Source organism: Stomoxys calcitrans, chromosome 1 (genome assembly GCF_963082655.1).
Source record: "Stomoxys calcitrans chromosome 1, idStoCalc2.1, whole genome shotgun sequence".
NCBI lineage: Eukaryota > Metazoa > Arthropoda > Insecta > Diptera > Muscidae > Stomoxys > Stomoxys calcitrans.
In genome coordinates, this window is record NC_081552.1 from 36,454,098 (window position 1) to 36,470,747 (window position 16,650).

Below are 16,650 nucleotides of genomic sequence, written 5' to 3' on the forward strand. Positions count from 1 at the left end.
TCTACGTTTTAGGTTTTGGGGCCATAAAAGACGCATTTATTGTCCGATGTCGCTGAAATTTGAGACAGTGAGTTTGGTTAGGCTCTTCGAAGTCCTTCTTCAATTTTGCCCAGATCGGTCGAGATTTGAATATAGCTGCCATATAGACCGATATCGCGATTTAAGGTCTTGGCCCCATAAAAGGCGCATTTATAATCCGATTTCACTGAAATTTAGCACAGTGACTTATGTTAGGCTTTTCGACATCAGTGTCGTATATGGTTCAGATCGGTTTTTTTTTTTAGATATAGCTAGTGTACTTTTAGTATTTGGTCCAAATCGGAACATATTTTGATATAACTGATATGGGACATAAGGTATGAAATTTCCACCGAATTTTGATGAAAGGTGGTTTACATATATTCCCGAGGTGGTGGGTATCCAAAGTTCGGCCCGGCCGAACTTAACGCCTTTTTACTTGTTTTTGTTCATAAGCAGGTTGCGTTTGAAGATGGGCTATATATGGGCTATATCGTTTGAAGATGGGCTATATTGGACTATATCTTGATATAGCTGCCATATAGACCGATCTCTCAATTTAAGGTTTTGCGCCCATAAACGGCGCATATATTGTCCAATGTCGCTGAAATGTGGGATAGTGAGTTGTGTTAGGCCCCTCGATATCTTTCTGCAATTCGGCCCAGATCGGTCCAGATTTGGATAAAGCTGTCATAAAGACCGATCTCTCGATTTTGGGCCCATAAAAGGCGCATTTATTGTCCGATGTCGCCGAAATTCGGGACAGTGAGTTGTGTTAGCCCCTTCTACATTCTTCTTCAATTTGGCTCAGATCGGTCCAGATTTGGATATAGCTGCCATATAGACCCATCTCTCGCTTTAAGGTTTTGGGGCCATAAAAGGCGCATTTATTGTCCGATTTCGCACGAAATTTGGGACAATGAATAGTGTAAGGATCTTCGACATTTTTCTGCAACTTGGCCCAAATCGGTCCAGATTTGGATATAGCTGCCATATAACATACTGGATTGCCCAAAAAGTAATTGCGGATTTTTCATATAGTCGTCGTTGACAAATTTTTTCACAGCTTGTGACTCTGTAATTGCATTCTTTCTTCTGTCAGTTATCAGCTTTTACTTTTAGCTTGCTTTAGAAAAAAAGTGTTAAAAGGTATATTTGATTAAAGTTCATTCTAAGTTTCATTAAAAATGCATTTACTTTCTTTTAAAAAATCCCCAATTACTTTTTGGGCAACCCAATATATAGGTGGTGGGTATTGAAAGTTCGTCCCTGCCGAACTTAACGCATTTTTAATTGTTTTTTTTTTTTTTGCTTTCAATTCTAAATAGAAGCAAAATTAAAGTCAATGGACAAAACAATCCATGAATAAAATGAAACAGACAAAAAATCAGTATTGGAAAAACTGAAAAAAATTGCATGTACAATTTATCAAAACTTTATTTTTATGTGAAATTTTAGGACGTTTTAGGCTGATCTGCACCATATTTGATACCGATGTTGGAGGTCATAACAGAAGTCATTGTGGTGAAGAAGTATAATTCGGAGGTAGGTAAATATGGGTGCTAGAACGGGTTATGAACCCATTTGCTTTACTTTTGGATGTTGAAGGTCATAACAGAAGTTACAGGGATGAGATAAGAATTTGACCCTCAGGGCTTAGGGTGTAAAATGACTGTCTCTTGAGCTGTTCCTGAAAACTTTTCTGAAGAACTATCATACACCTGACAAAAATCTGGTATTTTAACAATACCACAATTCCCCACTTTCCTCCAACTCAACTCAAAGAAGGCAAGACCTCAAGACATCACCTATTGCATGTTGATGTTTCCATTTATGTTATACAAACACGCCGATGCATTCATCGCATCAGTGTGCTTCTTCTGGACCCAACTCTCACAGATGGTAACCCATCTGTTCCTAATGGCCTGTTATTCTTTTGTCGAGTTATTGCTGTTTTGGCCTTCTCACATATCAATGAGTGCTGTCCAATTCAAGTTGAATCTCAATGATAAGGGGCCTTCTTTTTATAGCCGTGTTCGAACGGCGTGCCACTGTGCGATACCCCTTTGGGGAGAAATAAACAAACATATTTTAAGCTCGGGGGGTTAAGCTCGGCCGGGCCGAACTTTGGATACCCACCACCTCGGGTATATATATAAACCACCTATCGTCATAATCCGGTGAAAAATGCATAATTTATGCCCATAGCCGATATATCGAAATATGGTCCGATGTGGACCAAATTCGGCACAAACATCGAGTAGTCTTATGAGTACAAGTCATTGTTAAACTTTGTAGAATAAAATATTGGTCATCTGGGCCAAATTAAAGAGGGATGTCGAAGGGCCTTATACCTTATGTGACGATCATGACAATATGGGACTCAAATGAAAGGTATTCGGGATTAGACTACGTATATGGTCAGTAAGAAGGAATATGCTTTATAATATTTGGTTGCCCAAATAGTAATTGCGGATTTTTCATATAGTCGGCGTTGAAAAATTTTTTCACAGCTTGTGACTCTGTAATTGCATTCTTTCTTCTGTCCGTTATCAGCTGTTACTTTTAGCTTGCTTTAGAAAAAAAGTGTAAAAAAGGTATATTTGATTAAAGTTCATTCTAAGTTTTATTAAAAATGCATTTACTTTCTTTTAAAAAATCCGCAATTACTTTTTGGGCAACCCAAAATGTAATTGGGTTGCCCTCCACCGTTATCCCAAAAACACCACCCAAAATCAAAGGATAAGGGCAATATGGGTATCAAATGAAAGTATGCGGGAGTAGATAACGTATATGGCATACAAATTCATGTCGAAGTATAGTGGGTCATCCCAAACCCACAAAAACGCCTAAAATGGGCACATTAGCTAATCAAGGATATATGGGTCTCGGTTTGTTTGTTCCGCATAAACTAAAAAACGCAGAACCGATTTTCTCGAAATTTTCGCATATTGTGTAGGTTGGTCTGGAAGGAAACATAGGCTATATAATTTTTCGGTATCAGAAGGGGGACAGACCCTCCCCCTTATGCCAAAACACAACCCAATATCAAAAGTGGTCTGGTCGAGACAATATAGATATCAAATGAAAGGTATTGTAGAGAATAATACGAATAAGATGTTAAAATTGGTGTCTAAGTACCCAACGGCCGCCCAAAACTCCCCCAAACTGACATATTGGGCGTTCATTTCAGTATGAGGCTCAAATGAAAGGTATTCGGGATTAGATTTCGAATCTGGCATACAAAATCAGATCGAAGTATAGGGGTCACGCCACCCCTGAGGGCTGAACCAAATTTTTTTAAATTTTCATAGACTGTGTACGTTTGTCTGGAAGGAAACATGGGCTATATAATTTTTAGATATCGGGTGGAGACGCACCCTCCCCCATACCTAAAAAAGGCCATCCATATCCAAAAGTGGTCCGATGGGACCAATTAGGGTATCAAATGAAAGGTATTGGAGACCAAAAAACGAATATGATATTAAAATTTGGGTCCAAATACTCAGCGAGTCCCGCCAACCCCAAAATTTCTCTAAACAGATATATTAGAATTTCATGTCAATATGGGATTCAAATGAAAAGTATTAGGCAGTAGATTACAAATATGGCATAAAACATTAGGTCCATGTAGTGGGAGGGCGCCCACGCCCAAATGGGCATATTAGCCGACCATGGCTATATAGGACTCAAATGAAAGGTATTAGAGAGTAGATTACAAATATGACATTAAAATTTGCGGGCCCGGCTCGGCTAGTTTGTATATATATATATATATATATATATATATATATATATATATATATATATATATATATATATATATATATATATATATATATATATATATATATATATATATATATATATATATATATATATATATATATATATATATATATATGTCGCCCGAGTTTTACTCTTTTATTGACCAATCGTCCCAAAATGTACAACGCTTTCCTCGACGACTACCACAATATCTAGGAAGTTTGGTCGATATCGGTTCAGATATAGATTACGTTCCCATATATATGTTCGTTCGACTTTAAACAAGCAAAAGCTACTAAGTTCGGCCGGCCCGAATCTTGGGAACCCACCATCAAAGATTCTGCTAAAAATTTATATATATAGACCAAATGCTTATAAGTACAAGTCATTGTTCAACCATGAGATCGGTCTATATGGCAGCTATATCCAAATCAGGACCGATCTCAGGCAAACTGAAGACAAATATCGAAGGGCCCAACACAACTCACTGACCCAAACATCGGCGACATCGAAAAATAAATGCGCTTTTTATGGGCCCAAAACCTTAAATCGAGAGTTCGGTCTATATCCAAATCTGAACCGATCAGGGCAAAATAGCAGGAAGATATCAAAGGGCTCACCGCAACTCACTGTCCCGAATTTCAGCAAAATCGGATAATAAATGTGGCTTTTATGGGTCTTAGACCCTAAATCGGAGGATCGGTCTATATGGCAGCTATATCCAAATCTGGACCGATCTGAGCCAAATTGACGGAGGATATTGGGAGGCCTAACACAACTCACTGACTCAAATTTCAGCAAAATCGGATAATAAATGTGGCTTTTATTGGCCTAAGACCCTTAATCGCCGGATCGGTCTATATGGCAGCTATATCCAATTTTGGACCGATCTGGACCAAATTGACGAAGGATGTCGAAGGGCTTACCGCAACTCACTGTCCCAAATTTCAGCAAAATCGGATAATAAATGTGGCTTTTATGGGCCCAAGACCCTAAATCGGAGGATCGGTATATATGGCAGCTATATCCATATCTAGACCGATCTGAGCCAAATTGACGGAGGATGTTGGGAGGCCTAACACAACTCACTGTACCAAATTTCAGCAAAATCGGATAACAAATGTGGATTTTATTGGCCTAAGACCCTTAATCGCCGGATCGGTCTATATGCCAGCTATATCCAATTTTGGACCGATCTGGACCAAATTAACGAAGGATGTCGATGGGCTTACCGCAACTCACTATCCCAAATTTCAGCAAAATCGGATAATAAATGTGGGTTTTATAGGCCTAAGACCCTAAATCTGAGGATCGGTCTATATGGCAGCTATATCCAAGTCTGGACCGATCTGAGCCAAATTGACGGAGGATGTTGGGAGGCCTAACACAACTCACTGCCTCAAATTTAAGCAAAATCGGATAATAAATGTGGCTTTTATTGGCCTAAGACCCTAAAGCGGAGGATCGGTATATATGGCAGCTATATCCATATCTGGATGGATCTGAACCAAATTGACGAAGGATGTCGAAGGGCTCACCGCAACTCACTGTCCCAAATTTCAGCAAAATCGGATAATAAATGTGGCTTTTATGGGCCCAAGACCCTAAATCGGAGGATCGGTATATATGACAGCTATATGCTAATCTGGGCCTATCTAGGCCAAATTGACGAAGAATGTCGAAGGGCTGAACGCAACTCACTTTACCAAATTTCAGCAAAATCGGATAATAAATGTGGATTTTATTGGCCTAAGACCATAAATCATAGGCTCGGTCTATATGCCAGCTATATCCAATTTTGGACCGATCGGGACCAAATTGACGAAGGATGTCGAAGGGCTTACCGCAACTTACTGTCCCAAATTTCAGCAAAATCGGATAATAAATGTGGCTTTTATGGGCCCAAGACCCTAAATCGGAAGATCGGTCTATATGGCAGCTATATCCAAATTTGAACCGATTTCGGCCAAATTGACGAAGGATATCAAAGGGCCTTACGCAACTCACTGTTCAAAATTTCAGCAAAATCGGATAATAAATATGGCTTTTATGGGCCCAAGACCCTAAATTGGAGGATCGGTCTATATGGCAGCTTTATCCAAATCTGGACCGATCTGAGCCAAATTGACGGAGGATATCGAAGAACATAACACAACTCACTGTCTCAAATTTCAGCAAAATCGGATAATAAATGTAGCTTTTATTGGCCTAAGACCCTTATTCGGCGGATCGGTCTATATGGGGGCTATATCAAGATATAGTCCGATATAACCCATCTTCGAACTTACCCTGCTTATGGACAAAGAAAGAATCTATGCAAAATTTCTGCTCAATATCTCTATTTTTAAAGACTGTAGCGTGATTTCAACAGACAGACGGACAGACGGACGGACATGTCTAGATCGTGTTAGATTTTTACGCTGATCAAGAATATTTATACTTTATAGGGTCGGAAATGGATATTTCGGTGTGTTGCAAACGGAATGACCAAATGAATATACCCCCATCCTTCGGTGGTGGGTAAAAAAAAAGTTGTAGGGCATAATTTCATTCTACATATCAAACTTCTGACAAACCAGCAAAAATTAAAGTTTCTGGGAACTGAACAGGGATGATCGTTTAAATAGGAGCTATATCAGGTTTAAGACAGATTTTGACCGTACTTGACACTGTAGTTGGAAGTCATAACGAAACACTACATGGAAAATTTTAGCCAAGTCAAAAAAAAAATTGCGGCTTCCAGGGGTTCAAGAAATCAAATGGGGAGATCGGTTTTTATGGGAGGTGCATCAGGTTGTAGACCGATTTGGACCGAACTTGGTACAGTTGTTGGTTCGGTTAAGATTAAGGTAGAGCTTCCATATATGTATATCGCCCGACATTCACTGCAAGCGCATTACTGACCAATCTTGGCAAATTTTTTTACAACGCTTTTCTCGATGAATAATTTAATAATCCATCTGAAAACATCCATCAAGTTTCATCAAAATTTGTTCAGAATTAGATATAGCTCCCACTTTATACTTATATGGTAGGTGTAGGGTATTATACAGTCGCCATATTTGTATGCAGCTAACAAATATGCCTGTTTTCCGACTGAAGGCATTGATCGCACAAAACCCGCATTTTCTACGCAGATTTACGAAATTTGGAAGAGACCCCCTAACACTCATACCAATTTTAGTCAACATCAAAACGTACGCCCTTTTTCTGAAATTTGAAGCAGTGAGAACCCTTGTTTTTGTTTTATACAGCAATAACTTTGATACATTCTCAATTAAAAATTTTTTTTTTCAGGGACCCTCAGTGCAAACCGAAAAATGTGGTCAATCCATTGGTGATACTTGGGATTGTATTTACGAAACAAGTGGCACGGCAGCCAGTAAGAATCGTACAGATGTCACACAGGAAATCGGTCCTGGTTGCCGCTGTGGCTGCATTGTTCATTTGGGAGCCTCCAAACCCAAACGTATTATAGCAGGGGCCACACAAAGCTGTCCGGGACGATCATTTTGGTTGTTACAGGTAAGAGATATACATAAATTTAATGCATACCCAATGTGATGAAGGTTATTAAATGGTTGCGTTTGCCCGACTTTAGCCTGTCCTAAATTGTTTAAAGGAAACAAGTTTTTAAAGATTTTTATATACATAAATACCACACATTGTGCAAAAAATAATCTTCTTATATATAACAAGTAAAAGCGTGCTAAGTTCGGCCGGGCCTAATCTAATAAACCCTCCACCATGGATCGCATTTGTCGACTCTTTTCCCGGCATCTCTTCTTAGGCAAAACAAGTAAAAGCGTGCTAAGTTCGGCCGGGCCGAATCTTATATACCCTCCACCATGGAGCGCAGTTGTCGAGTTCTTTTCCTGACATCTCTTCTTAGGCAAAAAGTGATATAAGAAAAGATTTTCTCTGCTATTAGAGCGATATAAAGATATGATCCGGTTTAGACCACAATTAAATTATATGTTGGAGACCTGTGTAGAATGTCAGCCAATTCGAGTAAGAATTGCGCCCTTTGGGGGCCCAAGAAGTAAAATAGATAGATCGATTTATATGGGAGCTGTATCGGGCTATAAACAGATTTAGACCATAATCAACACGTATGTTGATGGTCAAGAGAGGATTCATCGTACAAAATTTCAGGAAAATCGGATAATAATTGCGACTTCTAGAGGCTCAAGAAGTCAAGATCCCAGATCGGTTTATATGGCAGCTATATCAGGTTATGAACCGATTTAAACCTTATTTGACACAGTGGTTGAAAGAAAAAATAAAAAATAAAAAACGTCATGCAAAATTTCAGCCAAATCAAGTAGGAATTGCGTCCTCTAGAAGCTCAAGAAGTCAAGTCACCAGATCTGTTTATATGACAGCTATATCAGTTTATGAGCCGATTTGAACCATTTTTGGCACACTTGTTGGATATCATAAAAAAAACATGTCGTGCAAAATTTCATTCCAATCTGATAAGAATTGCGCACTTTAGAGGCTTAAGAAGTCAAGACCCAAGATCGGTTTATATGGCAGCTATATCAGGTTATGGACCGATTTGAACCATACTTGGCACAGTTGTTGGACATCATAACAAAACACGTCGTGCCAAAATTTCATTGTAATCGGATAAGAATTGCGCACTCTAGAGGCTTAAGAAGTCAAGACCCAAGATCGGTTTATATGGCAGCTATATCAGGTTATGGACCGATTTGAACCATACTTGGCACAGTTGTTGGACATCATAACAAAACACGTCGTGCCAAAATTCATTCAAATCGGATAAGAATTGGGTACTCTAGAGGCTCAAGAAGTCAAGACCCAAGATCGGTTTATATGGCAGCTATATCAGATTATGAACCGATTTGAACCATACTTGGCACAGTTGTTGGACATCATAACAAAACACGTCGTGCTAAAATTCATTCAAATCGGATTAGAATTGCGCACTCTAGAGGCTCAAGAAGTCAAGACCCAAGATCGGTTTATATGGCAGCTATATCAGATTATGGACCGATTTGAACCATATTTAGCACAGTTGTTGGATATCATAACAAAACACGTCATGCAAGATTTCATTCCAATCGGATAAGAATTGCGCACTCTAGAGGCTCAAAAATTCAAGACCTAAGGTCGGTTTATATGGCAGCTTTATCAGATTATGGACCGATTTGAACCATATTTAGCACAGTTGTTGGATATCATAACAAAACACGTCGTGCCAAAATTCATTCAAATCGGATAAGAATTGGGCACTCTAGAGGCTCAAGAAGTCAAGACCCAAGATCGGTTTATATGGCAGCTATATCAGATTATGAACCGATTTGAACCATACTTGGCACAGTTGTTGGACATCATAACAAAACACGTCGTGCCAAAATTCATTCAAATCGGATAAGAATTGCGCACTCTAGGAGCTCAAGAAGTCAATACCCAAGATCGGTTTATATGGCAGCTATATCAGATTATGAACCGATTTGAACCATACTTGGCACAGTTGTTGGATGTCATAACAAAACACGTCGTGCAAAATTTCGTGCCAATCGGATAAGAATTGCGCACTCTAGAGGTTGAAGAAGTCAAGACCCAAGATCGGTTTATATGGCAGCTATATCAAAACATGGACCGATATGGCCCATTTACAATACCAACCGACCTACACTAATAAGAAGTATTTGTGCAAAATTTCAAGCGGCTAGCTTTACTCCTTCGGAAGTTAGCGTGCTTTCGACAGACAGACGGACGGACGGACGGACGGACGGACGGACGGACGGACGGACGGACGGACGGACGGACGGACAGACGGACGGACATGGCTAGATCGACATAAAATTTCACGACGATCAAGAATATATATACTTTATGGGGTCTCAGACGAATATTTCGAGTAGTTACAAACAGAATGACGAAATTAGTATACCCCCCATCTTATGGTGGAGGGTATAAAAAGGATATAAGAAAAGATTTGCTCTGCTATTAGAGCGATATCAAGATATGGTCCGGTTTGGACCACAATTAAGTTATATGTTGGAGACCTGTGTAAAATATCAGCCAATTCCAGTAAGAATTGCACCCTTTGGGGGCTCAAGAAGTAAAATAGAGAGATCGATTTATATGGGAGCTATATCGGGCTATAGACCGATTCAGACCATAACAAACACGTATGTTGATGGTCATGAGAGGATTTGTCGTACAAAATTTCAAGCAAATCGGATGATAATTGCGACTTCTAGAGGCTCAAGAAGTCAAAATCCCAGATCGGTTTATATGGCAGCTATATCAGGTTATGGACCGATTTGAACCATACTTGACACAGTTGTTGGATATCATAACAAAACACGCCGTGCGAAATTTCATTCCAATCGGATAAGAATTGCGAACTCTAGAGGCTCAAGAAGTCAAGACCCAAGATCGGTTTATATGGCAACTATATCAAAACATGGACCGATATGGCCCATTTACAATACCAACCGACCTACACTAATCAGAAGTCTTTGTGCAAAATTTCAAGCGGCTAGCTTTACTCCTTCGGAAGTTAGCGTGCTTTCGACAGACAGACGGACGGACGGACGGACAGACGGACGGACATTGCTAGACCGACATAAAATGTCACGACGATCATGAATATATACACTTTATGGGGTCTCAGACGAATATTTCGAGTAGTTACAAACAGAATGACGAAATTGGTATACCCCCATCCTATGGTGGTGGGTATAAAAATCAATTTGTGTTTGTTTGTAGGTTTGTTTGTTTGTTTGTATGTTTGTGTGTTCCTTATAGACTCAGAAATGGCTGAACCGATTTTCTTGAAATTTTCACAGATGGTGCATAATGACCCCGTGGTGAAAATAGAGTACTAAATTTTTTGACATCTGAAGGGGGGCGGACTCTCCCCCATACCCTAATTTTCAGAAACGCCACATCTTGGATATGGGTGATGCGATTTAACCGAAATTTTGTGTGCTCTCATATAGTACCCTAAAAATAAAAATTTGGTATCCAAATTTCGGATGGGGTACCTAGGGGGACCGCCCCACCCTAAAACCTACCAAATATATATTTAGACCAATCACGACAATATGGGACTCAAATAAAAGGTATTTAGGATAAAAAAAACGTATCTGATATCCAATTGTCGGACCAAGTGCTAGGGGGACCACCCGAAGCCCCAAAAAACCCCTAAATCGGACATATTTACCGACCATGGCAATATGGGACTCAAATGAAAGGTATTTGCGAGTAGAATACGAATCTGATATCCAAATGTGGAACCACGTTTCTGGGGGTCCACCCCATTCCCAAAACACCCCCCAAACAGGACTTATTTACTGACCATGGCAATATGGGGCTTGAATAAAAGATATTTGAATGTAGAATACGAATCTGATATCCAAATATGGGACCAAGTGTTTGGGAGGCCGTCTCTCACCAAAACCAATCCCCAAGGGGGACAAATTTACGAACATAGCAATATGGGGCTCAAATGAAAGGTATTTGGGAGTAAAGAACGAATTTGATATCAATATTCGGGAAAAGTATCTATGGGGCCACGCCACCTCCATAACACCACCCAAATAGTAAGTTTTTTCTGACTATTGCAATATGAGGCTCAAATAAGAGGGTTTTTAAAGTGGAACACGAATCCGATATATATTTTCAAGGCCAACTCACTGAGTGGCCGCCCATCCCTCAATACACCCCCCAAGCCGGTCATATTTGCCGACTATGGAAATATGGGGCTCAAATAAAAGGTATGTGGGAGTAGACCACGTATCTGATTTCAACATTAGGGGCCAACTGTCTATGGGATGTCCCACCACCATAACAACCCCCAAATAGGACGTATTTGCTCACCAAGACAATTTGAGTCTTAAAGAGAGTGGAACTAAATATTCATACTTTTTAGAGAGTTTTACACCAAACCGGACATATTCATAGTTTTTAGGGCCAATATCCCAAACCGGACATATTTGCTGACATTTGCAATAAGGAGTTTAAATGAGATTAGAAAACGAATTTGATATCCAATTTTGAGGGCAATGGCAATATGGGGTTCAAATAAATGATATATAGATATATGAGAATAGAGCATGTTGCTGATATATTTTCCGGGCTTAGTGTTTGGGGGACCACCCCAGTCCCCAAAACACCCTTAAATCGGGCATATTTACCGACCATGTCAATGTGGAGCTTAAATGAAAGGTATTGGGGGTTAGAACAAGAATTGATATCCATTTTCGGGACCACTTTTCTGGGGGTCTACCCCTTTCCCAAAATACCCCACAAATAGCAATTTTTTAGTGACCATCGCAGTATGGGAGCTCAAATAAAGGTATTTGGGAGTAGAATACGAATTAGATATCCCAATGTAGGACCAAGTATTTAGGGCATCACCCCTTTCCCAAAACACCCCCCAAAGGATAAACATAATTCGACCATGCCAATATGTGGCTCACATGAAAGGTATTTGAGATTAGAAAACGAATTTGATAACCTATTTTGGGGCCGTGTGTTGGAGGGACGTCTCATCGTGTAAACTCCCCTAAACCAATGGCAATATGGGGTTTAAGTTAATGGTATTTGAAAGAAGAACACGATGCTGATATTTTTTCAGTGTCAAGTGTCTGGGGGACCACCTCTCCCCAGAAAACACCACTAAATCAGACACCATGAGAATATCGGGCTGAAATAAAGTGTTTTAAGAATGGAGTACACCTTACATCCAAACTTAAATTCGTAGACCAATAAACAGGATATGGGATTCAGATAAAGGCACTTATATTGTTAAACTGTTAGTCAAGCGACATACTATTTTCGCAGCATGGTATTTAACTTAAAAATCTTTAGTTGTCGAAAATAAATATTCCAAGGAAACTTTTGTTCCATATAAAGTAAAAGAAGGCGCTGCAGGGCGGGCCCGGGTCAGCTAGGTCTCCGATATTAAATTTTACACTATCTAATCCTCCACAAACCACTAACCATTGCTATCAACTTCTATTTAAACCATGTCCCAGTAACAATCTTGAAAACTCATTTAAAATAAAGATAATTTCCATTCAGCCTGCCAATCATCAACTTATGTTCTTTAACTTTATTGGTTTTATTATGGGGTTTAAACAGCGATCCCACACATATTAACTTTCTAATATATTACCCAATTGTGGCTTCCAAACTTTAAATTTAACTTAAAACATCTTTTCATTTAAGTATCTAACTAATTATGTTTGTGGTTGAATTCCGCACATCTTTAGTTTGCCAAACCCCTTTCCCCTTTCAGGAAAAACGGCCCATAAGCATTTGTTACTATGTGAATTGATTTTCTGTTTGATTTCCTCGAAGAATTGGTCAATAGCAATTGTCAGTGTAAGCTTTTTTTGGACAGGCTAAAACTATTGTAGTTTGTGGTATCTCAGATTTGGGAAATAGTTTATATATCTAGAATGGTATGAGAGTGTGAGTGTAGTGTGAGTTTAAGGGGTGCAGCAACTATTGTGTGAGGCTTTAAGTTTAATCCAGAAGAAAATGTATTGAAGGGAAATTACATGGAGAAAATAAAATAAAAACAAGTAAAAGGCATTAAGTTCGGCCGGGCCGAACTTTGGATACCCACCACCTCGGGTATATATGTAAACCACCTTTCGTCAAAATCCAGTGATAAATGCATACCTTATGCCCCATAGCAGCTATATCGAAATATGATCCGATTTGGACCAAATACTAATAAGTACATGTCATTGTTCAATTGTGTATAGCAAAATATTGGTCTCTTTAGTAGGTGCATCTAAAAATAAACCGATCTGAACCATATACAACATGGATGTCGAAAGCCTAACATGGTTCAATGTGCCAAATTTCAGTTAAATCGGATTATAAATGCGCCTTTTTTGGGGCCAAGACTTTAAATCGAGATATCGGTATATATGGCAGCTTTATGCAAATCTTGATCGATCTAGACCAAATTGCAGAAATGTGTGGAGGGGTTTAACTTAACTCTCTGTCCCAAATTTCAGCAAATCGGACAATAAATGCACCTTTTATGGACCTAAAACCCTAAATCGGAGGATCGGTCTATATGGCAGCTATATCCAAATCTGGACCGATCTCAGCCAAATTGACGAAGGATGTTGAAGGACCTAACACAACTCACTGTACCAAATTTCAGCGAAATCGAATAATAAATGTGGCTTTTATGGGCCTACGACCCTAAATCGGAGGATCGGTCTATATGGCAGCTATATCCAAATTTAGACCGATCTGGGCCAAATTGACGAAGGATGTCGAAGGGCTCAACGCAACTCACTGTCCCAAATTCCAGCAAAATCGAATAATAAATTTGGCTTTTATGGGCCTAAGACCCTAAATCGGAGGATCGGTCTATATGGCAACTATATCCAAATTTGAACCGATCTGAACCAAATTGACGAAAGATGTCGAAGGGCTCAACGCAACTCACTGTCCTAAATTTCAGCAAAATCTGATAATAAATGTGGCTTTTATGAGCCTAAGACCATAAATCGGAGGATCGGTCCATATGGCAGCTATATCCAAATTTGGACCGATGTGGGCCAAATTGACCAAGAATGTTTAAGGGCATAACACAACTCACTGTGCCAAATTTCATCCAAATCGGATATAAAATATGGCTTTTATGGGCCTAAGACCCTAAATCTGAGGATCGGTCTATATGGCAGCTATATTCAAATCTTAACCGATCTGTCCAAATTGACAAAGGATGTCGAAGGGCCTAACACAACTCACTGTCCCAAATTTCAGCAAAATCGGATAATAAATGTGGCTTTTATGGTCCTAAGACCCTAAATCGGCGGATCGGTCTATATGGGGGCTATATCAAGATATATTCCGATATAGCCCATCTTCGAACTTAACCTGCTTATGGACAAAAAAAGAATCTGTGCAAAATTTCAGCTCAATATCTCAATTTTTAAAGATTGTCGCGTGATTTTAACAGACAGACGGACAGACGGACGGACATGTCTAGATCGTGTTAGATTTTTACGCTGATCAAGAATATATATACTTTATAGGGTCGGAAATGGATATTTCGATGTGTTGCAAACGGAATGACAAAATGAATATACCCCCATCCTTCGGTGGTGGGTATAAAAATGGATTTAAATTTAAATTGACTATAATTTTGTCTGCCTGTCGAAAGCACGCTAACTTCCGAAGGAGTAAAGCTAGCTTGAAATTTTGCAAAAATACTTCTTATTAGTGTAGGTCAGTTGGTATTGTAAATGGGCCATATCGGTCCATGTTTTGATATAGCTGCCATATTAATCGATCATGGGTCTTGACTTCTTGAGCCTCTAGAGTGCGCAATTCTTATCCGATTGGGATGAAATTTTGCACGACGTGTTTTGTTATGATATCCAACAATTCTGCGAAGTATGGTTCAAATCGGTTTGTAACCTGATATAGCTGCCATATCAACCGATCTTGGGTCTTGACTTTTTGAGCCTCTAGAGTGCGCAATTCTTATTCGATTGGAATGAAATTTTGCACGACGTGTTTTGTTATGATATCCAACAACTGCGCCAAGTATGGTTCAAATCGGTCTATAACCGGATATAGCTGCCATATAAACCGATTTGGGATCTTGACTTCTTGAGCCTCTAGAGGTCGCAATTCTTATCCAATTTGAATGAATTTTTGCACAAAGTATTTTGTTATGATATCCAACAACTGTGCCAAGTGTGGTTCAAATCGGTTCATAACCTTATATAGCTGTCATATAAACCGATCTGGGATCTTGACTTCTTGAGTCTCTAGAGGTCGCAATTATTATCCGATTTGCATGAAATTTTGTACGACGGATTCGCTCATGATCATCAACATACGTGTTTATTATGGTCTGAATCGGTCTATAGCCCGATACAGCTCCCATATAAATCCACCTCTCTATTTTACTTCTGTTTTACTTCCTATTTGAATTGGCTGACATTTTACACAGTTCTCCAACATGTAATTTAATTGCGGTCCAAGCCGGACCATATCTTGATATTGCTCTAATAGCAGAGCAAATCTTTTCTTATATCATTTTTTTGCCTAAAAAGAGATGTCGGGAAAAGAACTCGACAAATGCGATCCATGGTGGAGGGTATATAAGATTCGGCCCGGCCGAACTTAGCACGCTTTTACTTGTTTTGTTTTAATATAATGGCAATTATTTGTTCCAAAATTGCTTTTTCTTGAATTTTTCGTTATGAATTATGTGTTCCAGCAATTTTCCTAGTGTAATTCTTGACATATTTTCAAGAAATAACTCCCAACAAACCCAAAAATATCCCGTCGCCTTTGGCAAAACTGTTAATAATCTCATGCAACTGAATGAATGACACAAAAAAAAAACAAAACTAAAGCGAAACGAATCGAAAAGAACAACCAAACAAGTCAACCAGCAAACCAACATAAACTATTGATCCCCAGGGAGTAACTAACTACAAAACACAGATATACACACAGCCATACACACAAACATACATATCAACACATGCACTATAAAAAGGACTCTCCCAACGATGCTGACTTCAGTTATCATGAGGATGAATGAGATTTGAGGGGGTGTGAGTCAATGAGTGTTATATGCTTTTCTATGCTTGTCTATGATTGTATATTGTTGTGAATGCACGTAATATGTGGCAATGGGAAATGCTATGTGTGGCATGCCTCCCAGGAATGAAAGGTTTCAATAGGGATGCAGAGGAGAAAAAAATCCCTTGGAATGAGCAAAATTTGCGAAAGTATGGAATGTAATAGAAATCTATACAATAAATTAAAATGTCGAATAATAGAAATGGGAACCATACCGAGAATATATGGCAAGCGTATAAGGCAAAA

At 39.1% G+C, this 16,650-nt stretch overlaps 1 protein-coding gene across 1 annotated transcript in view; it reads left to right on the plus strand.

The window, feature by feature from the left end:
- LOC106095253 (uncharacterized) overlaps positions 1 to 16,650 on the plus strand; it is a 75,467-nt gene that overhangs the window by 43,951 nt on the left and 14,866 nt on the right. Inside the window, exon 4 of the mRNA XM_059360410.1 lies at positions 7,084 to 7,311. Within this exon, the coding sequence (XP_059216393.1) occupies positions 7,084 to 7,311 (228 nt within the window). The remainder of the gene's footprint in view (positions 1 to 7,083; positions 7,312 to 16,650) is intronic.